The following is a 27902-nucleotide window of genomic DNA, read 5'->3' on the forward strand; positions in this document are numbered from 1 at the left end:
CTTTTCTAAATTGTTGCTCGGGTTTAGGGAAGTGAGCGGGTGGGAGGGTCAATCGGTAAAACTGGTTGGGTTAATGGGAAGGAGGAGAGTGGGTCAGCCGATTGGCTGGTCGCGCAGTCAATCATTCGGTCAGTCAGACAGCGGCCTCTGGTGGGTTGACGCGAGAAGAGCGCGGGCGCGAACGGAACTCGCGAGAGACGTTCGAGGTACGAAAAAGCACACACAGCGGCCTCTCACGGATTCGCAAAAACTGCACAAATACGTACCTTCCGGGATGTATTCTGCGTTCTCCAGAAACGTCCGCTGGACTACGTTTTCAGAATGAGCCTGGGTTGAAATATTTACTTCAGATCGCTCGGCTCGTCTGTGTTTGTGTCAGTATACAGTGGTGGGTGAACTGATGACCTTCTCGGCCAATCACAATCATTTCTGTTAAACACGTGAACACAATGGCAAATCAGCACTGTTTTAAGAAAGCCATCAACATTGCCTTAAATCTTAGAGCGAAATTGCCGGTTTTTCTTTTAATTCAGTATCGTGACAAGTCTAATATAGTGAAAGAATCAGTTCATTAACTCCAGTTTGATGAATGGCATCTAAAACGTGTGTTTGAAAAGGAAAACGTTAGCTAACTAGTGCCATTTCCCTTAACTTAGCTGAAAATGAGCTCTGATATCCCTTTTTATTTTCACCATTCATTCAGAACGGACCTTCGGGTCACCCGGAAGGCGGAGAAATGATAAGTTTGTGTCACTTTATCTTCGCTGATAGGATATATAGCCAGTTACAGAACATTCCAATGTAACTCCCAATCATTCCACCGCAGCCTCGATTTCGCTTTAGAAAATGGCGGCCGCATGAAGTCAGTCTATAATTGAAACATCCAGGCAGGTGTATAGAGAAGGTTGGAGCTAAACCCTGCAGGGACACCGGCCCTTCAGGACCGAGATTGTTGACCCCTGCACTAAATAATCAACACACCAACACTATTTTAAACACCACAGTAACAACTTAATGATCAAACTAGTCTTTAACCAATTCAGTTCAATTCAATTCAATGTAATTAAATCATTATTTCTATTGCACTTTTTTTTTTTTTTTTTTTTTTACAATAAAACTTGTGCCAAAGATTAGACACAGCCATCAATAAAAAGCCATGACAATATTTCAGATTGTGGAGCATTCCAACAAGTCAGACAGGTAGGAGAGTAGTGGTGGAATCCTGGTGTAAATATTTATATTTTAGAAAACATTTCAATATAAATCAATTTAAACTTCAGTTTAGTTTAGTATAAATATCAATATAGAAGTTCAATTCAGTTTAGTTCAGATCTGTTTAATAGCTACAAATGTCACTGCTGGCAGCCGATCCTCCTAAAAGCAGCTACTACAAGACCAGGATGTCCATTACTGAGCTTTCTTTCAGGGCTACCATGGGAAATGATGTGTTTGTGTGCACATGTGATTTCTCACAGCTTTGCATCTCTGCAGGGTGATAACAGAACTCTCCCAAATCTCTCACGGTCCACAAATTTGTTGTGAAATGCAGAGTATGCCCATCTGGATGGTATTTGTGGATTATATATGCACACAATAACTGAGTTGTAAAGGAGTGTGTGATTTGTACTTATATTGTATCTTCAGGAAGCTTGTTGTTAAATCATCAAATCCCCCAAATGTGAAAACATTTGCTTTGCTTTGACACACATTGTTAAATGCTAAAGCTAAAAAGTACCTCTGATGTGTAAAATCGGTTTTATTCCTTTCTAATTTCTAAAGTATCTATATTGTGATGCAACTGTTGATCACACACAACAAGATACATGATTCAATCTTCGTCAGTCAGAGTGACACCAAGACATTGATGTCTATAAAGCAGTCAGCAGGATATTTTGCAGAGTTCAGCACGACACTCTAAACTATAGAAGACTGTCCAGTGCACATACGTTTTAAACCAAATGATTTGCTTTGTTTTATGCACATTTTTAAAAATGGAGGGAAGCTAAGGTATTATATGTTGCTAGCAGTGTTTTGCAGTATCATTCTAACTCTTAAACAGCCTTCTAAAAAGTGTAGCTGTAGTTACAGTATATGAAAAAGATTAAAATAGTTCAAGAGTTCACACTTAGCCAATGATCTATCAAAGCTTGTTTGGCATGCTGTCATGGGAGAGAGCCCCGAGCTCAAGGGATCCTCGAGCCCGGGGCTCCCCCTCGTTCGCAGAGCTAGAGGGGAGCCTGAGCTTGGTGGATCTCAGAACTCCCCGACTGCGATAGCTAAGGGAAAATCTTAGAAGGGGGCTAAAGCGTGCTTGGTTCTTAAGCAGGATGTATGTCTTTAGATGGTGGGAGGAAACCGGAGAGCCCGGGGAAAACCCACGCGAACACGGTGTGGCGAATAAAATGCTCTCCCATTTTCTCAAAGTGCCACTAGGAGGCGCTGCTTTGTTCTGCTCTCCCTCGAGCTTCCAAAACCTTATTTCCGGGGTCGGGAGGAAGCGGAAGGGCAGGTACACAATAGGAGACCATAAAAGGTGGTATTGAGGGTTGCTCAGGGTGGCTGTTGTTGTTGTTGTGGTTGCTGCTGTTGGAGTTGCTGTTTTCTTTGCTGTTTTTTTTTATTCGTGTGTTGGTGGTGAAATTGTGGGGAGAGAAAAAGACGAGAAACAAAAAAAGATGCAAAAGGTGAAGAGCTGTTGGCTTTGAAGATGGAGGTGTGGCGATAAATACTGTGGTGTAAAAGTGATGGTGGACAGGCTGACCAGAAAAACTACACGAGCGATTAAGTGCGAGGGGTCTGCAGGATCTTATGGGGATCGAAAGCCAAGGTGGACCTGTACAGAATCAGCGTTGTTTGCCGGGTCAGTTATTTAGGTCATTTACATTCATTCATACACCCATACAATCCACACCCATTGCTACTCAATTTCACAAACTTTCTTTGCAATTCTCTTTCTCTCTGGTTTCTGTTACCTCAGCCACACGTTATTATTGTTTGTTTGATTGATTGTTTGTTTGATGTTTTCTTTCTTTTATTTTATTGACTTATCTAAGCAGTGATTTTTTTTGTTGTTAAAAATCGTTCAACAAAGATTGAACAGGGGTAAATTGAACAGATTGAACAGGAGAACATACGAACTCCTCACAGAAACTCCCACCAGCTAGGCGAAATTAGGCCGGTGGTGTTCTTGCTGTGAGGCTCTCAGTGCTAACCACTGGGCCACCGTGCCGCCCAATCAATGTCAAGGAGGAGAATTGGGGAGGAAGGGGGGTTTCTTCCAAACGAAGATAATGTGGACTGAAAACTGTGGTTCTTTATAGTAGCTTAGGGCTCATATGATTGGAAGATAATGATTAGCTAATACGAGACCGGCCGTGATAAATCATAAGCACGTGATCCTCTCGAAATTAGTTTATAAACAAACTTCACTTAGTAAATGATTTTACAAGTACAAGAACTTGGCATTTACTGTTAATAGTATATTGTTTTGGAGTATGTCATTGTTTTTGCACTGTCTGGAGCAATAACCTAAGCTTTTCACTTATCATAGCACACATACTGCTGATGATGTGACAATCAAAGTGATTTGAGTGAGTTGAAGAAGTTCTCTTTTAACAGGTTTAAATAGCAAAATTAGTTCAATATACAATATGAACTAACAATAATTAGTTAGTTCAATATACAAACAGACAGTAAAAAAGTATTTATTTTTCCTAATAAATATATTATATATTTCTAAAGGAGATGAAGACATTACATTTAAAAGACATTTTGGTAAAAAATCAAACAATACAAACAAAAACACTGAAAAATGCAGCCTGATCTCATGAGTAAACGTAAGCATTTTACGTTTTGTCAGTTTAGTGGCTAATTCCTATGAATTCGAGTTCAGTCATTCAGTCGTACGAAAATGTACGATTTTTAAAAAGAAGCCATGGCACCCGACCCCTAACCCCAACCGTCATTGGATGATGAGCAAATTGTACTAAATTGTATGAATTAGATCGTATGAATTCATACAAATAAGCCACTAAATCAATAACTTACGAATTGCCACAAAATTGCGTTGAAAAATTTGTTATGTGCAATAACAATACAATAAAGACACAAGGACAGGATATTGAACTAATCCTCTACTGCACGCATTATGATTAATCTATAAAAAATAATATTTGACTGTTTTTCTTTTCTTGAAATAACTTATCTTGAAGTGCTGTAAAAAATGGAAAATTTTCTTTTTTTAAGGTACTTTATGATATGTTGCCATATCATAAATATTTTCTTTTTGTGTTTTTATTGACGTTTACATAAATATATCATAAATATTTTATTTTTTATTTCATGCCATATTTTATTTTTTAAATCGATTTAATCGATAAAAATCGATTACTAAAAGCGTTGGCAACGAATTTCATTATCAATTTGTTGTGACAGGGATGATGCGGAAGAATCACTACAGAATCCTACTTTTGTTTCGTTTTGAAGTGGGAACCGTAAAGTCCCTGGTGCTGGTTGTGTCTGGCACTAAGTCAGAGAAAGACAGCGGGGTTAAATTGGTTTGTTTTCGGTATTCCTGACACACTCAGTGGCAGACGACATTCACTCAAAAAACCTCTTCCCTAAAAAGAGCTAAACTGTGTTTCCTACAAAAAGACAAAGCAGGTTATGTTCCACAGCTGTCTTTTTCTTTTTTTTCGCTCGATATTACAAGCCCTGCTCCACTTAAGCAGTCGCAATTTGCGCTGAGGCAGAGAGGGGTCACGCTGAACCAAGCTCTCAGTAAGGGACCATCGGAAAAGTGCTTCTTTTTTTTCGTTTTTTTTTTTCCGAAAACAAAACCAACTCAACTGACGTGTCACAATTATGCAGCGTTTTAACCACCTAATACTCCATTTATGTTTTAGATATGTAAATACACACAAGTACTAGTAAAACAATACATTTAAAGTTGTAAAACACACATGGAAGTCTAACAATCCATTCAAATATAATTTGCTGATGTGTTTTATTCATATCAGATACACATTACGCATAGTAAAGTAACTATAAAGCTGAATCTACGCTTCTCTAAGTTCACCAGCCACTTACTTGCATGTATTTTGGGAGTAACTTATGAATGTACCTGCTGAATCCTGCATGTTTTGCTTTTTATGAATGAGGCAGTGGCCGCAAGTAAACATGGAGACGTCTATCTCACGTTATAGATCACGATCACTTACACATTTAGTGAATTGGAATATCAGGTTGTTGATGACATGATGAGCAAGCATGTGAATATGTTTAATTAAAACAGAAAAAAACTAAATTAAAGGGATACATCTGTCATACATCACTGGTGTGGCTGCGGTGTATCACGGGACAAATGTGATGCGTCACCACGGAAACATTAAGGGTGAATGTTCTAAAAAACTGACTCCCAGGCCAGATAGAATCTTTTAAACTCAACAGTGAAAGGGTTAATAACAGCAGTAAAGCAGTGGTAGTAGAGTTACTTTGCATTGCAAGACTAAAGACACATTTTTATTCACTCACCTTCTTTGGATCTTTTATTTTTCATCTGTTTTCATGTATAGCTGCACTGCAGAAAACTTTTCTAACAGCTCAGGGATGAGCTTTTTTAAATAAAGGGTTGAAAGTAAATGCTTTTCCTAGCTTTTTTTAAAATCAGATTAATAGAAAAAATAATTGACAGATAAATCGATTATTAAAATAATCGTTAGTTGCAGCCCTATAAATAACCCAATAAAGGTTAAAAATAACCCAATAAAGCACCAAATATTTTTAACTCAATCATTGCAGTAAATGAATAAGTCAACGTTTTTAGAGTGTACTGATTTTATTAGCATTGATCAGCTTATTTATACATTAACTAGACCAGTTTAAAGAGTTTCCAAAATTATACTTCCAAAAAAAAAGCAATATTGGAACATCCCACTTATCACAATAATCAAATTTTGAAGTTCTGCTGAATGACTTGATGTAGCGTTTTGATAGATACTACACAGAATGTCAATAATGAAGATCATTAATAGTATGGATATATGATATGATATTATGGATAATATCCATAATATTCTTGTGCAGGACAATAGTATCCACAGACTGGCCACAGACTACATTAAAAAAGTTATATTGTATGTATTTTTGGGTTTGTGTGAAGGTGTTTCCTGAAATGATGTCATCCTGTGGTCCTCTTCTATTGGCTGTGTCATGCTGTTTGGTTGCTCTGACATCATCACTCAACCTGGATGACCCTAATGTCTGCAGTCACTGGGAAAGGTAAGAAACACACACGCACGCACACACACACAAACACAAACACTGCCTTTTTTGCAGTTACCTAGAAGTTTTTGTCGTTACAATTAATTGTAACACTTTACATTTACATTTAGTCATTTAGCAGACGCTTTTATCCAAAGCAACTTACAAATGAGGACAAGGAAGCAATTTACACAACTATACAAAAACAGTACATGAATAATGATGTGTTAATATGTCAACTAAACATTACTTTACTATGAAGCATGAGTTTATGCATGCGCTAATCATAAACTAGCTTTATGAGTCACATGAGTTCATGTGTGAATAATGGCTACCCTAATTACTTGCTAGTACATTATTGTTTGTTAATTACTGTTTTAATTACCACATTAGTTTATGCTTAATTTAACCATCATGAACTCATAATATGTTAATGTATAATTATATTGTGACTACTTGCAGTTTTTTTTTTACGATTGCTTACACACTAAAATTAAACTTTTCCCACAACTAGCAAAACATTACTCTACATTACATTACTTGAGCCAAACACATGGCTAGATCTGCATGACTGTAAGCACATTGTCAGCTTCACATTCTTTGCAAAACATCACACACACTGATTTTCAAATCACTAAACACACTTGTTTGCATTATGACAATGCATGAGTAAAAGAACTGAACACCCATTTTTTTAGGCAGTCTGTTAACATGTCTTTGAAAAAAACATATAAAAACTAGGTTAGGTTTCACTATGGTGTAATGTTATCACAAAAATATTTATAAAGACCATTGCAATGAAAATCACCTGCTCAAGAAGGCGATTTCCTTCAGCTTAGAGGACCAAATACATCTACAGACTCGCATTCACTTGCGCACTCAGTGTTAACAGGCAGTAGATGTCTGTGGCCAAATTAGGGAAAAGCTCGGAAATCCATTAAAGGCGATTGAAAAGAACAAAGATGGAGTTTTCTTCCCAGCTAGATTCACTTTCACTCGTAATGTGTGGGAACAGCTGTGTGCTGTGGAAGAGTTTCCTAAACCAGAGAATGTGTGACCGTACGGCCAAATGAGTCTAATGTATTTGTCCAAGATTTCTCAGGAACGTTCACAGCATCCTGGGTTATTTGCTGTACTTAAACTGCCATGGAAAAAAAATATATGAACATTTTTAAAATTTCTTAAAAGCACTCAGATAGATGAACACCATGAGAAAAACTTGCTTGAAAAGCCTGTCTTTACGTCAAAGCACTACTGAAAAAATATTGGATCCAACTGTTGTTATTTTGTTAACACTTTACAATAAGATTCATTAGTTAATGCATTTACTAACATGAACTGATCATGAACAACACATGTACAGCATTTATTAATCATAATTAAACATTTACTAATGCACTAATAACATCCAAGTCCGTGCTTGTTAACATTAGTTAATGCACCATGAGTTAAGATGAACTAACAATGAATTACTGTATTTTCATTAACTAACGTTAACTAACATAAACAAATACAGTACTAAATGTATTATTCATTGTTTGTTCATGTTAGTAAATGCATTAATTAACATTAACTAATAAACCTTATTGTACAGTGTGACAGTTATTTTTACTGATATTTCTTATTTATAGAAGAGTAAAGTTCTTTTTACTATTGAATGTCGCCTAAATGGCAATGAAAACAGCCAACAGGCACAACTGTTCCCAAACAAACAAAGAGCTTTTTGATGCTCTTTACTGTTTTATTGTAGGAGCAGGAATTTGTGAAGTCGATGCGTATCTGAATATCTAAAATACAGCACACAAATATCCACGGACAGGTGTCTTAAGATCTACATTAGAGCTGGTTGAGAGTAAACAGTTTACTCTATTGATTTATTTTCCCCATGCATTTCATAGCAGTGGTAGCCCACACACGACGACCATGTGACACTATGTCTGTAGTTTGTCAGCAGCATCCTTTTTTATACACAGATAACTGCACAGAACTGCTGTTCTCATTAGCCATTAGTGTTGGCTAAGTAATGAGACCACACAGACATATTAGAGACGCAGCTTTCATGTGTGTGTGTGTGTGTATGTGTGTGTATGTGTGTCTTCTTCAGTTACTCAGTGACCGTGCAGGAGACGTACGCTCATCCGTTTGATCAAATCTACTACACCAGCTGCACGGACATCCTCAACTGGTTCAAATGCACTCAGCACAGGTGTGTGGGGTTTACAACACTTGCTGTAGATGTTGTTTATATACAGTTGAAGTCAGTATTATTAGCCCCCTGAATTATTAGACCCCTTGTTTATTTTTTTCCCCCCAATTTCTGTTTAACAGAGAGAAGTTTTTTCCCCACACATTTCCAAGCATAATAGTTTTAATAACTCATTTCTCGTTTTGTATAACGATGGTTTGTTCTGTAGACTATCGAAAAAAAAATAGCTGAAAGGGGCTAATAATTTTGACCTTAAATGGGTGTTTAAAAAATTCATAACTTCTTACATTATAGCTGAAATAAAACAAATAAGACTTTCTCCAGAAGAAAAAAATTTATCAGACATACTGTAAAAATTTCCTTGCTCTGTTAAACATAATTTGGGAAATATTTAAAAAACCGAAAACAAATCAAAGGAGGGCTAATAATTCTGACTTCAACTGTAAATATCAGTATAATAGAACACCTGTATAATAGAATGTCCTGTGGATAAATACTGTTTATAAATCAGTAATGATGTTTTCCTTTATTTTAGAGTAAGTTACAGAACGGCCTATCGCAGAGGTGAGAAGACAATGCATCGACGCAAGTCTCAGTGCTGCCCAGGTTTCTATGAGAGTGGAGATATATGCGTTCGTGAGTATAACTCTGTTACCTTTACAGACTCTTCCTAATCTTTTTTGGGCCAGCTCTACCCATTGTCCCTTTTTCCAATAATTTCAATTTAATTAAATTAATTTTTGTTTTCTATAGCGCTTTTACAGTGTAGATTGTGTCAAAGCAGCTTCACATAGAAGTGTCAGTCCAGTTTTCAGAGTTGAAGTTTAGTTTAGTTTAGTTCAGTGTGGCTTAATTTTCACTGTTGAAAGTCCAAACACTGAAGAGCAAATCCATCAATGCGCCGCTCCACAAGTCCCGAACCATGCAAGCCAGTGATGACAGCGGCGAGGAAAAAACTTCACCAATTGATGAAAGTGAAGGGAAAAAAAACCTTGAGAGAAACCAGGCTCAGCTGGGCACAACCATTTCTTCTATGGCCAAACTTGCAGAGCTTCAGTCTAGGCGCCGGAGGCTGTAGAAACCTGGACGTCCATCGTGGAGAAGCTGCAGGAGGAGAGGTCACCGGCTGGTGTAAAAGCTGGCTTTTCTGGATCAATGCTGACTCGCCTGTCACTGGGGCCTTACCGAAATCAATCTAATGCTCTCCACTTCTCCATGACCACCACAGAAGCTGCTCAGGATACGGCCTGGTCCAGGATTATGGAAACCCCAGGAATAATAAAAACAAACTAACATAAGTGCAGATGCTTTTTAAATTATAATGTCTTTTGGGAAGTGTTCCCAGCTCCGGTTGCCCTAAATAATGCAGATTAAAAATTCTTTGGAGGATTTGGATTTCAAAAGCATTTGTGTTTTATGTGTATGCTAATGCAAAGAGATGTGTCCTTACAGTTTTTCTTGATTGCTTTGATGCAGCCGTCAACTCAAACTCCACATTTTCAAAACAGTTAACACACAGGCCTAAACAGCAGCACTCATGGTCAAAATGACACATTTTGCTTGCACAAACAGTGTCAAAACATTTAAAATATGCAACAAAAGCCAGTTTTACCGTCAAACAACACAACTTGCAAACAAGTATATGAGCTCTTTCAATTAATCACTACCCAATGGACAACAAAAACACAAAATACAGAGCTGAGTGTGAATCAGTGCACCATTGCTTGCCATTGTAGCCTATTGCCAATGAAATTTGTTGTCTTTCTATTTGGGCTGTCAGATTTGCCTTTTTGCAAAGTATTGGATCCAGAATAAGAAATGCTTTGATTAAATTTATATTGAACTCAAACTCTGGCTGAAAACAGAAATACTCTAAAAAAAACAAAACAGACAAAAGTAATAAAATACTGGAAATTAGAGAAAACACATGTACACCAATATACAGTCAAATCTATTGGGAGTATAGGACATAGCCACTGTTAACTTCCTCCATCCATGCTGGCACAGAACAACACAGATCTTCCACCGTTTTTAATGTTTGCAGACTGATTACTAATTGAAGATTTCTGTAAAGGAGTGCCAAACCAGTGCTTCAATGAATTCCTAATGATCTTGGTAGTTTCAAATGGTTAGGAATTGATGGTTTCTGTTTGGTTACCATAGCTAAAACAATGGAGTTTGGACTGCTTGAATGACATCCGTGTTAACTGTTTTGAAAATGGTGGGGAAATGTGTCAACCCAATAAGAAAGGGTTTACAAATTTGCAAGACCTGTCTTCTGCTCTGATGGGATAGTGATGATGAAAATGAAGTGGAACCTAGTTTCTTTAACCAGGTCAAAGCAAACAAAAAAACTGTAATCTAGTTTTAAACTGACAGAGTGTGTCTGCTTCCCGAACTGTGCTAGGAAGGCTGTTTCAGAGTTTAGGTGCCAGATATGAGTAAGATCTAGCACCTACAGTTGATTTTGATATTCAGGGAATAATAAAATGTCCAGAATTACAGTTTTTCTCAGTCGCTTTGGTGCATTTCTCGCAACACTATTTACATTTGCACAACAGTTAGTCATTTGTGCACATCATACATTGTAAAAAATGGCCATGATATTCCTTAATATATACGGCGAATAACCGTAAATTGACTTTCCCAGATTTCCCTGCATGGCACATCACGTATTATGCATTTGGTTGACATTATTATGGATCTTTTTAGTTGTTTCCCCATCAGTTATGAACATTAGAGATTTATGGTACATCTAATGTTGGTAAACAATGTTTTTTCATGACTTAAATTTTATGCGTGTTACCATACTGGTGTTTAGTAGCTGTGTGAATCACACTGAGCACCTTCTATATGCTGATACTCTTTTCTGCTTGTGGGAAAAGTTGATTGTGATGAGCATTGGCTCAATATGTAACTTCCTCATCACCATCTGCATGTGGCTGTGCTAACGTGTCTAACTGTTTAACAAAAGATGTGTAAATGTTAATCATTCAAAATACAGGCATTTTACTTCTATAAATTAATAAAATACGGTAATTTACAGTAAAAATGAAAAATTACTTTTACGGTTTGTACCGTATTTTTAACGGTAAAGTACTGGCAACCACAGCTGTCGTTTTTTTACCTTAAATTTTACGGAATTATTTTTTACAGAGTAGTAGCAGTTTCTCATTCCTTCCAACAAATTGCAAATGCTTTTGGACATGCATCAATTGCTTTCATATATCTCCCTGTTGTTTTATAACATTATCATTTGCTTATGTCACGTCAAAATTAAACTTGTGAATGCTGAATAGTCATTCCATATAAAACTATTAGTCCTCATTTCATTACTTGAGTCATTACATACAAAAATGTTGAACTAGTTGTCAAAAACTGTCAAGCTAATTTTATAAAAAATTTAAATATTATTTTCCTGAAAATTTCTTGTTTGAATTGAACAATTTCATCAATGATTTACAGACCTCTGTATGTTGTAGGTTCAGTTCCAATATGTACTGCAATATTGTTTACAGTTGTGCACAGTTCTACTCAATGGAAGTTTATGTTTGTTGTAAATAAGGGTGTGTTTATTCTTTTGCACATTGCTGTGAATAAATTACGATTGTAAAAAGCAAATGCAGTAAAATGTGAAACATACATATTCAGTGTATTTTACTCAAATAACTCAATAAATGCAGTGATGTCTAACTTTACTTTAGTTTTCAAAAAGCTGTGCAAATAGTATAGAATGCTGTCTTGAAAATTTTCAGAAAGTGTCACCAAAATCGGACTTATTTTGCATTGGAACAAACATACAGAGTAAACTGTCATAATGAAAACATGACAGCCATTTGACTATCCTGTTCATAAACAATGGTGTCAGGACTTTTCATCTTGATGACACTGACACTTGATTGACATGAATACTTGCGTTTTGAGGAATGAACTATCCATTTTGAGCAAGTGACACGCTTTTGCAGGTTATCAACTAGGTTTTGCAGTTTGTGCTAATTGTTTTGAGAAATGCATTTACTGTTGTGCAAATGTAAATAGTGTTGGGAGAAATGCACATTCATTGTTCATGAATGAATCAATTTTGAAGACACGGATGGATGGATGGATGGATGGATGGATGGATGGATGGATGGATGGATGGATAGATAGATAGATAGATAGATAGATAGATGGATGGATGGATGGATGGATGGATGGATGGATGGATGGATGGATGGATAGATAGATAGATAGATAGATAGATAGATAGATAGATAGATAGATAGATAGATAGATAGATAGATAGATAGATAGATAGATAGATAGATAGATAGATAGATAGCAACTCAAAAAGACATTTTTGAGCCTGAAAGACTCTTTTGTATGTTTGCAGTAATGTGACTGTAATCACATGCTTCTAAACTCGAGGATACATTAACTTTCTATCATGATAGATAACTTCACCATCACGATAATTCTGGCACACTGATATGAGTGTATCTGGTGAATAATGTTAACATTCTCTTGAAAGTTCTTTGCACTGAGGCTTATAATGTGATAATGTCTGATTGATCTCACCACACATAAGACACACAGTTGAAGCCAGAATTATTAGCCCCCCTTTGATTTTGATTTTCTTTTTTAAATATTTCCTAAACGATGTTTAACAGAGCAAGGGCATTTTCACAGTATGTTTGATAATATTTTTTTCTTCTGGAGAAAGTCTTATTTGTTTTATTTCGGCTAGAAAAAAAGCAGTTTTTAATTTTTTAAAAGCTATTTTAAGGTCAATATTTTAGCCCCTTTAAGCTATTTTTTTTCCGATGGTCTACAGAACAAACCATCATTATACAATAACTTGCCTAATTACCCTATCCTGCCTAGTTAACCTTATTAACCTAGTCAAGCCTTTAAATGTCACTTTAAGCTGTATAGAAATGTCTTGAAAAATATCTAGTCAAATATTATTTACTGCCATCATATCAAAGATAAAATAAATCAGTTATTAGAAATAAGTATTTAAAACTATTATGTTTAGAAATGTGTTGAAATAATCTCTGTTAAACAGAAATTGGGGAAAAAAATAAACAGGGGGCTAAAAATTCTGACTTTAACTGTATATGTGACAATCACAACCAGTTATAAGATTATCTGATGTTTGAGGTACACTTATAAAGCACAGGATTTGTGGCCAGTAAGTTTCCAGAAGAGACAGGATTTCCTAGACTCATCGTCTCTTTGTACTGTATCTCATGGGTTTTATGTGGTTTCTGCTTGTGTTTGTTTGCTTCTCTCCTCATTGAAGGACTGAAACCTGACCTTACTCTCTCTTGTTTTCGCTGTAGCCCACTGTGCTGAGAAATGTGTGCATGGCCGCTGCGTGGCCCCCAACACCTGTCAGTGTGAGCCGGGCTGGGGAGGGGCTGACTGCTCCAGCGGTAAGTTCTGCAGCTGTGCCTGCCTATCTCTTTCTCTCTCACAAACACTCTCTTTTTTGTCTCTTGTATAATTAATCTGAACTCCATTTTTAGTGTCTTTAAACATGAATCTAATCGAGTGACAAAAGCCATTCAAAATTTAATGTGAACTTTGAAAAAAAATCAGATATAGATACTCTGTTACTTTATCAAAATCAGCAAGTGTAATCACAATCTCAATAATCAGCATTTTCACACATTTTTTGGTCTCATAGCAAATAGAATAAACTAAGTGATAGATAATTTCACAGCCAATTAGGTTTACTCATTTCACCTATACCAAGTGTCTTTGGACTGTGGGGGAAACCGGAGAACACAGAAGAAACCTACAGTTGAAGTCAGAATTATTATCTCTCTGAATTATTTGCCCCCCTGTTTATTTTTTTCCCCAATTTCTGTTTAATTTCTTAATTTAATAGTTTATTTTAATTTCTGTTCTGTTTGATTAGATATTTTTCAAGACATTCTTCTATACAGCTTAAAGTGACATTTAAAGGCTTAACTAGGTTAATTAGGTTAACCAGGAAGGTTAGGGTAATTAGGCAAGTTATTGTATAACGATGGTTTGTTCTGCAGACAGTCGAAAAAAATAGCTTAAAGGGGCTAATAATTTTGTCCTCAAAATGCTGTTTAAAAAAATTAAAAGCTGCTTTTAACTAGGTTAATTAGGTTAATTAGGCAAGTCATTGTATAACGATAGTTTGTTCTGTAGACAATCGGAAAAAATAGAGCTTAAAGGGGCTAAAAATTTTTACTTTAAAATGTTTTTAAAAAAATTTAAAACGGCTTTTAATCAAGCTGAAATAAAACAAAATAAGACTTTCTCCAGAAAAAAAATATTATCAGACAAACTGTGACAATCTCCTTGCTCTCTTAAACATAATTTGGCAAATATTTTAAAAAGAAAAAAAAATTCAAAGAGAGACTAATAATTCTGGCTTCAACTGAATGTATCAGAAAGATCAAAAATGATGTGTATCTGAATAATAGGGTCATAGAGAAATGAGAAAAATAGACATGACACACAGTTCAAAATTAGCTTCAAAAAAGGAGAACGATATGGGCAGACAGACTATCAGGAGTCTTGAGTTTCAACTCTTATTGTTTGGTCCGGGTCTTTGCATGCCTCAGGCCCTAAACACGCTTGGCTGGTCGTGATTAGTTGACCATAGCAAATCTTAGTTCTGGTTTTATTACAGTGGTACATTAACAAGGATTGGCAGTATGGTTTCAGTCAGCTGTGATATGACTTTAATTCCCTCTGAAGACTCATTGTATCTGGCCTTTCCGGGCCACAAGATGCCAACAAAACACCCTGCAATGAATTGAGGCTGAGAGAATAAAGGCCTTTCTTAAACCGCAAAGAGCAAAACAAAGTGAAAGGAATGATTGGCCAGAAAGACAGGAAATGACCTCAGGGCTCAGCTCATGTGATGTCAGATCTAGGCCAGGGCAGCACAATATCACAACATTCTCAAATGTTACTGGCCACAAATCCTTTATTCACAAGTAAAAAGTGCTTTTTGTTTTTAACTTTTTAAGCCTTCTTTATCAATCTTTTTTTAAATCGTAAACGACCCATTTGCTTCCTATTATTTTTAGCTGTACAAAATTGCCCCTGATATGCTTGATATTGTCAACCGATAAATAAAAAAACCTTACACTTTTGGTAAGTGAAGCTTTAATCCAACAGTATTTGCTATATACTGACTGCTGTGGCATGTTTAGTTTACACATTTATTACATTTTTTTTACTTTGAGTAAATAAAAAAGCCATACATAATCAAAATCCTTTAGGTCTGCTTGTTCAACTGGGTCATGTAAAGCATTGATATACTGTAAGTGTATATATATATAGAATATATATATATAGCAGTGCGATATGGCTGTATATCAGCACTGGTGGGAGGTGTGCGTTTATTTGTATAGCGCTTTTACAATGTAGATTGTGTCAAAGCAGCTTCACATAAATGGTCATAGTAACTGGAACAGTGTTGTTCAGTTTTTAGTGTTTAAGTTCATTTCAGTTCAGTTTAGCTCAGTTCAGTGTGATTTAAAATCATTACTGAGAGTTCAAACACTGAAGAGCAAATTCATCGATGCGTAGCTCTACCAATCCTGAACCATGCAAGCCAGTGGCGACAGCGGAGAGGGAAAAAAAACTTCACCTGATAGGAGAGTGAAGAAGAATAAAACCTTGAGAGAACCAGACTCAGTTGGGCACGACCATTTTAATTTCTCCGCTGGCCAAAAGTCATGTACAGAGCTTCAGTCACCGCGGTGGAGGCTGGAAGATGGGCTCAGTGAAGACTCGTCTGTCCCTGGAGCATCACTGGAATCAGACTCATGTTCTCCACTCCCCACGACCATCAGCGCAGCAGCAGCTCAGGATATGGCCTGGTCCCAAATATGGAAACCTTGGGATCATCTCATCGCTGGTCTTGGATCCAATCAGTGACTCTGCATAATCTGAGGACCTCGGGATGAGTATCCCCAGGTGAAAATAGAGGATAAAGAGAATAATTAGCGTAGCTGCTGTTTATAGTGTATATAAGCAAGATGCAGAAGCCTGTGTGGAACCCGCTAGGTGATGCATTGAGTGTATGCTTTACTAAACAGATAGGTCTTTAATCTAGTTTTGTACTGCGAGAGTGTGTCTGAGCCTCGGACGTTATCAGGAAGGCTATTCCAGAGTATAGGAGCCATGAAAGAGAAGGCTCGACCTCCTATACTCGATTTTGCTATTCTAGGTACTACCAGAAGCCCTGAATTTTGAGATCTTAAAGAGCGAGTTGAATTGTAGCGAGACAGAAGGTTGGTTAGATAAACAGGAGCTAGATTATTTAGAGCTTTATAGGTGAGAAGTAATATTTTAAATTCAATACGAAACTTAACAGGCAGCCAGTGTAAGGAGGATAAAATTGAAGTTATATGATCATATTTACTAGACCTGGTCAGAACTCTGGCTGCTGCATTTTGTACTAATTGAAGTTTGTTAATAGAGGATGCTGGGCAGCCAGCAAATAGAGCATTACAGTAATCCAGCCTCGAAGTCATAAAAGCATGGACTAGCTTTTCTGCATCTGAGATGGATAGCATATTTCGTAATTTAGCGATATTTCTCAGATGAAAGAAGGCAGTTTTTGTGACATGGGATATATGATTTTCAAAAGTTAGATTGCTGTCTAATATGGCACCCAGATCTTTTATAGTAGAGCTAAAGCTAACTTTGTATACCTCTAATTGTAGATTGAGTTGCGAGATCTGCTGTGTACTGTACAACCAGTGCCGATATACAGGCTCGAACCTGCAATCCAGCGACTTTCTTGCTGTGAGGCGACAGCACTACCTACTGTGCCACTAGGTTGTAATTTTTTTTGCAATATTTTGTTTGCATTTAACTGTATTATCTTTCAATATTTAAATATGTTTGGTGACTTAAATATTATGTGAATAAATAAATATGTTTAATAAATTTGTTTTATTTAAATGCACCAAAATTTATTGCCTAGATTCACTGAGAAGTAAAGTTTATAAACAAATTTCGAGAGGATCACGTGCTTATGATTGTTCACAGCTGTTCCAACTTTAGCTAATGACGATCCTTAACTCACTATAAATAACCAGACTTTTCTCATCTCAATATCTTTGTCTTGAAGAAACCCCCCCACCCAGCCCTACTTTCCCTCCTTTCAAACGTGTGTCACGGTGGCCAGCGATTAGCGCTGTTGCCTCACAGCAAGAATGCCCCTGGTTTAATTCCTTTTCAAATCAGACGGCATTTCTGTGCGGAGTTTGCTCGTTCTCTCCGTGGTCGCGTGGGTTTTCCCCGGGTCCTCCGGTTTCCTCCCACAGTTCAAAAACAAGCACTCTAAACAATTAATCCAAATACTTTAGCCAAACTCTGAGTACACCTTTCAGCATCCATATCTGACACTTAGCTACAACAATCAAGAGGGGGAGTCATCGAGATCTACCTGAGCTCAAACTCCCCTCTTGCCTTTCACCGGGAGGGAGCCCAGGGCTCGTGGATCTTATAAGCTCAGGGCTCTCTCCCGGGACAGCACGCCAAACTAGCTTTATTATCAATCATCACCTAAGTGTGAACTCTAGAAATGGATAAAAATATTCATTTTTAAAATGGGGTGTACTCAGTTATGCTAAGCACTGTAAATAATGATTTACAATGCGTATACACTTACATTTTGCGTACAACATTGAAGTATTAACAGCATCTAAACACACCGTATCGATAATAATAATTTATGAGCAACTTTACAGACTTTACTAATTAATCCTTATGAAAACTGAAACTGCATTTCTGACATAGTTGTTGTAATATCAGTGGAATTATGTTTACAATAACAATTGTTTAATGCAGTTTATTTATTTACTTATACTGTCTCTGTTTACAGTACACGTTTTGATTATGAATGATAAAAAAATACATTATTTTCTGGTTCATTTGGGATTGATTTTTAGTATATAGATTTTTTTTTTGGACAGTTACCATCCCCAATTTTTTTCATTGCCTCAGGTCAAAGTTTTGCAACAACGGTACAGAATCACAGAGAAAATGTTTAAGAAAATGTTTTAAGATGTTTAAGGAACATGACAGGATAGAGGGTTAATATAAAACAATTACACTTCCTTCTGTACTAAGTTCCAAGTATTTTAATTGCAAAACGGTTATGTTTAAGTTTCTGGGCAATGTTAAAACATCTTAAACATAAATACATTTTTCATAATATTATAAAGGTGGTTCATTCCGCCGTATCTACACCTGATAAATAAGGGACTAAGTTGAAGGAAAATTAATGAATGAAAAGTAAAAAAGTTTATCTACAAAAGAATTGTCATGATTTCAAATATTTGTAAATATTTTGCTTTTTAAACTATAAAAATATAATAATGTTTATCTTTTAAATGTTTCAGTGTCATTCTAAAAGTGGAAAACGAATTTGTAGCTGTAAATGTTTATACTGCAGCTTCAACAATGTGTTAAGGCTGAAAAGTCATTTAGAGACAACAGATGTAAGTATTTTTTTTATTAGAATCACAGTCATATTTAATCTCAAGCTTTAGAATGATCGGAAAAGTCTAGTGTGTAGAGTATAGTGAGATTTGCAAAAGCCAGTTGTGGAAAAGTTATTCTTTGAAAACAGTTGTTCAGCCATTTCTCTGAGCACTAATACACAGCTGTGGGATTATGAACTTCCATGCTTCATATTTTCCTAATGCTGTTGGTGGAGCAAGAGGGTCACTGAACTACAGACAAAAGTGCCTCATTGACGACAGTGTGAAAGTGAGATGTAAAGGCTGTCATATTTTAGTGATTAAATGGAACTGAAAGTGTAAGATTTGATTTGAGCTGTTTATAATTGGCTACATTCAGGATGAGATTTGCTTGCTTCTGTTTTTTTTTTGCAAAACCGAATGGTCTTTTTAGTTTTTTTTCTTCAGTGTTACATAATTCATATTTAGTGTTGCAAGCAGGCTTGTAAAATATGCACAAGACCGATTGATCAACTAACAGATTATTAATAAATACTGTTGGTCACACTGTCTGTCTTATTATTATGTCTAATTATTGGCCCCCAACTGAATTTTTTTCTTTTATTCTTTTTTTAAATATTTCCTAAATTATGTTTAACAGAGCAAGGAAATTTTCACAGTATGTTTGATAATATTTTTTCTTCTGGAAAAAAGTCTTATTTGTTTCATTTCAGCTAGAATGAAAGCAGTTTATTTAAATTTTATAAACCATTTTAAGGTTAAAATGATTAGCCCCTTTTAAGCTATATTTTATTTTGATAGTCTACAGAACAAACCATCGTTATACAAAAACTTGTCTAATTACCCTAACCTGCCTAGTTAACCTAAGTTAAGCCTTTAAATGTCACTTTAAGCTGTATAGAAGAGTCTTTAAAATATATAGAGTCAAATATTATTTACTCTCATCATGGCAAAGATAAAATAAATCAGTTATTAGAAATGAGCTATTAAAACTATTGTGATTAAAAATGTGTTGAAAAAATATGCTATCCAATTAACAGAAATTGGGGAAAAAAAATAAACGGGGCTAATAATTCTGACTTCAACTGTATATAAAGGCTATATATAAATATATAAAATATAAGTAGTCTGAGACTACCAGCTATAGAAAGAAATAAAAGTAGTGGCTGGAAGGGCTGCTTAAAAAGTGCTGGATAAGTTGGCGGTTCAATCCACTGTGGCGACCCCAGATTAAAAAAGGGATTAAGCCGACAAGAAAATGAATGAATGAATGAATGAGTGTGTGTGTGTGTGAATGAGAGGGTTTCCCAGTGCTGGGTTGCGGCTGGAAGGGCATCCGCTGCATAAAACAGATACCATAGTAATTGGTGGGTCAAGTATGGTTTTACCCATACTCAAAATTAGTCTTTTTCAATTAGCCCATACAAGTGCACACACTTGTGAGCATACACTTGCCTTGTTCAGGGCCACCTCAGATGTGAATAAAACACCAATTACCTTTCCAGCTTGATGATATGCTCTGTATATAAAAGGTCAAAACCTTTTAAGGTCAAGCCAGTTAGTCCAATGGAGGTGTCCAGTGTCCAGGTCTTTCCAGTACACAATGTTGATTTACTTTAAACTTAACTCATATCTGACTCCAATTTTAGTATGAGGTGGTTTAGAATATTAATATATTTATCCTCGTTTTATCTGACTCCAATTATAAAACATTGATAAGATTATTTTGTTTCCTTTAACATTATTTTAGATTATGATTGAATATTCTCTTCGGTTCATCATTTTATGTTATTCCCATTCATTCGGATTCCTATAACATCCTGAATCTTGTACCGGCCGAGTATACAATTTCTTAAGCACAAGCGTGTCAGTCTTGGTCACTAAACAGTGGCGATTGACCGATATCCTAAAAATGCAGAACCCTACTTACTCAGATTAGCATATTTTTTATGCGGTCCCCATAGAGCTGCTATCTCCTAAATCAAACAGAGCTGTTTAGTCATATAATGATTATTACTATAGAATTAAGCAGACCAGTCGTACTTAATGTGAAAATGTTCATCTGATTTATGTACAATGCTGTTTGTACAGTATTATTTTCTGTCTTTTAGTAGATATGTTATATTAGAGACTTGCTTTACCAAATAAAGTGAATCTAATTGGATTTGCATTTTAAACATTAAATAAAAGTTCAAAAATATTCTTTTTTATTTCATATATTAAGGTTTTGGTTATGATACTCCCAAAATAATTCCGCAGAAATCTGCAGACTTTTACCCAAACACTCCGCAAAAATAGCAAAAACGTTCACAGATTCCCTAGTAATCTTTATACTATCCAAATAGTATTATAAGTTTAACAGATGAAGATCTATCCCCTTAGATAATCTTTACAGTCTAAGTATACAGTACATGCCAATGTGTTAGTCGGAGCTCTAAGAACATCGTATAGCGTGCCACGCTGCTCCGTCTACCGTCTTTTAGTCCGTTACTAACCTGTACAGAAGCTTGTGGTGTTATGGACTTAACGCAATCTACTAGAGATAATAACACAAACTCTGTGTGAATAATTCAAAACATAACAATTTATTAGCCGGGTAAATGTGTATTATGCCAATTCATTCAGTCAATTCATAAACGATTAATATAAGATATCAAATTCTCAAAGATAAATCTAAGATTAAAAGATGCATACCTGACTTCAACATATACATAGCGTAGAACATGAAGTTCCATGTTACGGGCTGATCTGGATAACAGAATCGCGCCGAACATTTTAGAAACCTTCCCTTAAGTAACAAATCCAATAATTCCCTCCAAGGAAAGGGGTGTGTGAATAACAAAAAGGCATTTGCATTTAGTGAAAGAGTTTCTGCCTGAAGAAAAGATACCTGAAGTTATATATTTATTGTTTTGATTATGTCTATTTCTGAGGGAATGAGACCATTGTACCAGTCGCACTGAGACATTTCAAATGATATCAAACATGATTGATAAAGTCACTTGGGTTGATTTGGAACAGACAGACTTTGAAATGACCATTCTGTGTAAGTTCAGAAATTTTTCAAATGTAAAAGGAGGAATGGAGGAGAGCTGGTTTTTCCCGCATTCCCACCTGCTGGGTTGTGGAGCAGATTGTCTCTGTTTTTGGCTCATGTTTGAATAGTCGAAGACATCAAATATTTGTGATATCTCACGTCTTTCAACCCGCTTCAGACATGAAAACTGTGCTCATCGTGCTGTGTGTATTATTACCATTGGAAAATCATGGTAAAGCACTGACTAATCACTATGGCGTACAGACTTTTGTCATAGAAGTGAAAATCAGCTTTGTGTCTTTGTGCAGCGTGTGACCGTGATCACTGGGGCCCACACTGCAGTAGCCGGTGTCAGTGTAAGAACGAGGCGCTGTGTAACCCCATCACTGGAGCGTGCATATGTGCACCCGGGTACCGTGGCTGGCGATGTGAAGACCTCTGTGACCATTCCACTTATGGCAACAATTGCCAACAGAAATGTCTGTGCCAGAATAATGCTACATGCCACCACATCACAGGCGAATGCGTGTGCAGTCCAGGATACACAGGAGCATTGTAAGTTTACCTGCATTTTTTTTTGCAAACAATAGAAGATGGTGTTGGAAATACCGTGGCCATGGGAACTAAACCGATACCTTTAATTTAAGTTAGACTGGTAAATGCATAAATGTTTTGGTGTCTCTGTGCAGCTGTGAGGACTTGTGCCCTCCAGGAAAACATGGACAGCAATGTGAGGAGCGTTGTCCCTGTCAGAACGGTGGTGTGTGTCATCATGTGACTGGAGAATGTTCCTGTCCTGCTGGTTGGATGGTACGCCTGGCTGTTACAGTTCTGAATGTGGCTCTCGTAAATAATAAAACTGAAATTTATAAGTGATATAGTTTCATCATGTTTGGCACTATTATTGCAGTCATTATGAAATGTCTTTGCATTGGAGGAAACATTCCATTATCCATTATGTCAGTGTATTGATGTTACTTTCAGGGAATGGTGTGTGGACAACCCTGTCCGACGGGACGCTTTGGTAAGAACTGCTCACAGGAGTGTCAGTGTCATAATGGAGGAATCTGTTCGCCATCCACAGGACAGTGTGTGTGCAGTTCAGGATACACAGGAGAGAGGTCAGTACAAGATGTAGCCCTAATGCAACTGTTGAACAGAATGAAATAAGCTACAAAAATAAGCTGCTTTAAAAGTTAAAAAAAGAAATAATTTTTTTTTTTTTTTTTGCTGAGCAGTATGGTGGCTCAGTGTCACCTCACAGCACAAAGGTTGCTGGTATGAGTCAAGGCTTGGCCAGGTGGCAATTCCATGTGGAGTTTGCATGTTTTCCCCGTGTTTCCTCTGGGTGCTCTGGTTTCCCCCACGGTTCAAAGACATGTAGTATAGCCAGTGGTGGAAAAAGTACCGAAAAATCATACAAGGAAAAAAGTACCCTTACTTGTTCTAAAATGTAGTGCAAGTGGTGTAAAAGTATCTGTTTTAAATATTATTTAAAGTATGAGTATGAGTAGTCAGTACCATACTGTAAAACACAACATTCTGTAGTGCATTTAGTTATTATTTAATGCCATTTCAGCCGTCATATAGTTAAACCACCAACCGGATTTCACCTAGTAGGACATAATCCTGGATTTACATCTACAGTATGTTAGTCCTGGAGTAACATTACAATCAATCATTCATTCATTCATTCTTGCATTCAATTTCTACCGCTTTTCCGTGGCCGGGTCGCAGGAGCAGCAGTCTTAGGAGAGAACGCCAGACTTCCCTTACCCCAGACGGTTCCTCCAGCTCCTTCGGGGGAATCCCGAGGTGTTTCAAGGCCAGCCAGAGTGACATAGTCCTTCCAACCTGTCCTGGGTCTTGCCCAATGGTTCCTCCCGGTGGGACATGCCTGGAATACCTCTTTAGGTAGGCGTCCAGAGATATCCGAAACATATCTGGTTAGGGTATAAAGCTGGTCCACTGTACCACAGCTTGGACAAACACTGCGTTGTTCCTCCTGGATACTAGGTTCAACCACTGGCCGGATCCTCCTCTCCAGTAACCAGGCATAGACATTCCCTGGGAAGCTGAGGAGTGTGATCCCTCTATAGTCGGAGCACACCCTCCGGTCCCCCTTCTTAAAAATGGGAACCATCACCTCAGTTGCCTAGTCCAGAGCTACTGTCCCCAACCTCCATGCAATATTGCAGAGACGTGACAGCCAAGACAGCCCTACAACATTCAGAGACCTAAGATACACAGGGTGAATCTCATCCATCCAGAGCTTGCAAACTACCTCAGTGACCTCAGCTTAGGTGACGGGTGAGTCCACCCCTTTATCCCCAGTCTAATGGCCATAGGGAGCACCCGCTCTTCACTTACCGATCGCCCGAGAAAAGTCTGTGAAAAATATGTTTTACGCAGCGGATGATCTACCAGCTTCAACCCATTACTGGGAAACACCCATAAACACACATTCACACAAACTCATACACTACGGCCAGTTTAGGTCATTCAATTCACCTATACTGCATGTCTTTGGACTGAGGGGGAAACCAGAGCACCCGGAGAAAACCTACGCGAACACATGGAGAACCAGAAGGAACTCAAACCAGCGACCTTCTTGCTGTGAGGCAACAATAAATAATTAATAAAGCATTAAAAAAATATATAGAAAAGATAAACATTATACAATCCTTGCAATCCTTGTTTTTTTACACTTAGACTCGTGCAGTGTAAACCAGTTCTGTATTGCTGTAATTTCTGCAGATGTTAAACCTGTGAACAACATTCTCTTCCGTAGTAAATTTGCTCAAGATATATATCTGTAGTATATACAAATATAGTATGTATATCTGTGACATTTCTTACTTGAATTCATCTACCTGAAAAATGTCAAACAGACATAACAATAAGTCGACCTAAAGTTTTGTAGTCTTTTGTAGTTTATGATTGTAATACAGAATGTCTAAAGTTTATACTGGATTAGGTTTGCTGTGGTATTGAAATTGTGGGGTGGGAGAGTTTGTTTATGCTGTAAGATTACATTATAATGCAATTATTCATCAGACTATTTATCACAGTGAACAAACATCACACAGGATACCTTAAAAACATTAGAAATACAGCTGAGTGTGCTGATTCCCCTTATGCTCTATAGTCAGTGTCACTGACATTGTCAGAATGGCATTTAATCATATGCATGCAGATAAATCAATGCAGCAGTTGTTTCTCATCCAGCAGCAGCAGAATGTGTAATTACAGTATGAGTGAGCATGCAGCATGTATTTAAACTGCAGAAATAGAAACGCAAGTGCATTTTTATGACTTAATAAGTGCTTTGGTTTCACCAGACGTCACTGTTACCTCCGGTTTACCCTGATTTCACCACACCCTAGCGGCTGCAGAATGATCGCTTAACAGCCGCAGGGAGGAGCCCGCTTATGTGTGTGTGCATGTGTGTGTGTGTGTTTAAGTGGTTGAGATTCAAAGAGAGTGCCAGGCTCTGCATGCGAGAGGTTATTAGTGGGATACTGAACAGAAAATCAGTCTCTGATTAGCATCTCTCTCATGCACAGATTTGGATTCAGGATGTTTTCTGATTGTTGAACACATCAGCTACAAGTGTAGATAAGCATGACCTTGCGACATGTTGAAATTGTTCTATTACTAAACTCTGCTCCTCAGGGAGAGATAGAAGCTTCATTATGAGCGCAGACAACACAACACAAAGCAGATGTTACATTCTTTAGATTCTTTTGCTGCTGCTTATGTAATGAATAACCCCTTTAATCACATTTTAAAAGAGAAACTCAAAAGCAATTGCAAGGGGGTAACACTTTAAAATAACTATCCGTTATAACTAGTTAATAGTCCATTAATAAACTGTTAATTAATGGGTTATAAATGACTTGTTAAACAAAAGTTAATAGGTTGTGTAAGGTCCAGACAGTTGGTCCAATGACGGTGTCCACTGGTGGATGAAGGTTCAATACCTGTTCGGTCTTTCCAGTGCACAATGTTGATTTACTTTAAACTTAACTCATTTCTGACTTCAATTTTAGTATGAGGTGGTTTAGAATATTAATATATTTATCCTCGTTTTATCTGACTCCAATTATAAAACATTGATAAGATTATTTTGTTTCCTTCAACATCATTTTAGATTATGATTGAATATTCTCTTCGGTTCATCATTTTATGTTATTCCCGTTCATTCGGATTCCTACAACATCCTGAATCTTCTACCGGCCGAGTATACAATTTCTTAAGCACAAGCGTGTCAATCTTGGTCACTAAACAGTGGCGATTGACCGCTATCCTAAAAAGGCAGAACCCTACTTACTCAGATTAGGATATTTTTTATGCGGTCCCCATAGAGCTGCTATCTCCTAAATCAAACAGAGCTGTTTAGTCATATAATGATCATTACTGTAGAATTAAGCAGACCAGTCGTACTTAAACTATTAGTAACTTTGAGTAATCACTATACTATCTAAGTAGTATTATAAGTTTAACAGATGAAGATCAATCCCCTTAGATAACCTTTTACAGTCTAAGTATCATGAATTAATGCAAATGTGTTAGTCGGATCGCTAAAGACATCGTATAGCGTGCCACGCTGCTCCGTTTACCGTGTTGTAGTCCGTTACTAACCTGTACAGGAGCTTGTGGTGTTATGGAATTACTGTAATCTACTACGGATAATAACACAAACTCTGTTTGAATAATTCAAAACATAACAATTTATTTATCAGGTAAATGTGTATTGTGCCAATTCATTTAGTTAATTTATAAACGATTAATATAAGACATGAAATTCTCAAAGATAAATCCAAGATTAAAAGATGCATACCTGACTTAAACATCTACATAACATGGAGCGTAGGCTCCATGTTAAGGGCTGATCTGGGTAAGCTGAATCGCGCCGAACATTTTTCAAACCTCCCTTAAGTAATCAAAGAATCCCCCCAAGGAAAGGGGTGTGTAAATAACAAAGGGCATTTGCATTTAGTGGAAGAGTTTCTGCCTATAGAAAAGGCACACCCTTCACAGTGGTTCAAAAGATACCTGAAGTTATATATTCATTGTTTTGATTATGTCTATTTCTGAGGGAATGAGACCATTGTACCATTGGACCAAGACATTTCAAATGATATAAAACATGATAAAGAAAGTCACTTGGGTTGATTTTGAACATTCAGACTTTAAAATGACCATTCTGTGTGAGCTGGGGTGGTTGAAGTTGAGTTTCAGGGGATTCAAATGTAAATGTAGGGGGAGCTGGTTCTTTCCCGCATTCCTACCTGCTGAGTTGTGAAGTCAATTGTTTCTGTTTTCGGCTCATGTTTGAATTGTCAAAGACATCAAAAGGTTTCTTATAGTTGTTAATTATTTATAACTGTGCCTTATAGGTAGCCAATATATAACTCACAAGCTGTTAATTAACAAGTTATAAACGACTTGTTAACTGTATTTTAATGATTTATAACTGTACGTAATAAATTAGTAATAGATCATTGTCACCGACTCGGTCCCAGTCATTCCCCTTGCTGGCCAGCAGAGGTTGTCATTGCCGGACTATTAGCATTACATCATCCTCAGACACTGATTGCAACACACCTGATGCACATCACACTGATCACCCACACACACACATATAAGCAGCACAAACACTCACTCCAGGGCGAAGTCTTGTTCTGCCTTGCTGACATTTCTGAGCGTTCCATATCCTTGCCTGATCTCCTCATTATAACCCGGACTGTCCCTTGACCTTGCCTTGCCTGCCGCCTGCCTTGAACTCTGCCTTGCATATCGACTTAGATCCACGCCGCCTGCCTCTGACCCATGCCTGCCATTACGATCCTTGATTGCCAGCCGCCAGCCTATCGACCTTGTATTACTGCATTTGATGTGAGTTCACACACTAGTGCATACT

At 37.1% G+C, this 27902-nt stretch overlaps 1 protein-coding gene across 1 annotated transcript in view; it reads left to right on the plus strand.

The window, feature by feature from the left end:
- Window positions 1–27902, plus strand: part of megf10 (multiple EGF-like-domains 10) — a 92890-nt gene that overhangs the window by 17037 nt on the left and 47951 nt on the right. The window contains 7 exon segments of the mRNA NM_001423788.1: window positions 6161–6279; window positions 8366–8467; window positions 9003–9103; window positions 13792–13884; window positions 22285–22531; window positions 22666–22786; window positions 22961–23097. Coding sequence (NP_001410717.1) covers window positions 6173–6279; window positions 8366–8467; window positions 9003–9103; window positions 13792–13884; window positions 22285–22531; window positions 22666–22786; window positions 22961–23097 — 908 coding nt within the window. The 5' untranslated portion in view covers window positions 6161–6172.

This window comes from Danio rerio, chromosome 10 (genome assembly GCF_052040795.2).
Source record: "Danio rerio strain M-AB ecotype USA chromosome 10, GRCz13ab, whole genome shotgun sequence".
Lineage (NCBI taxonomy): Eukaryota > Metazoa > Chordata > Actinopteri > Cypriniformes > Danionidae > Danio > Danio rerio.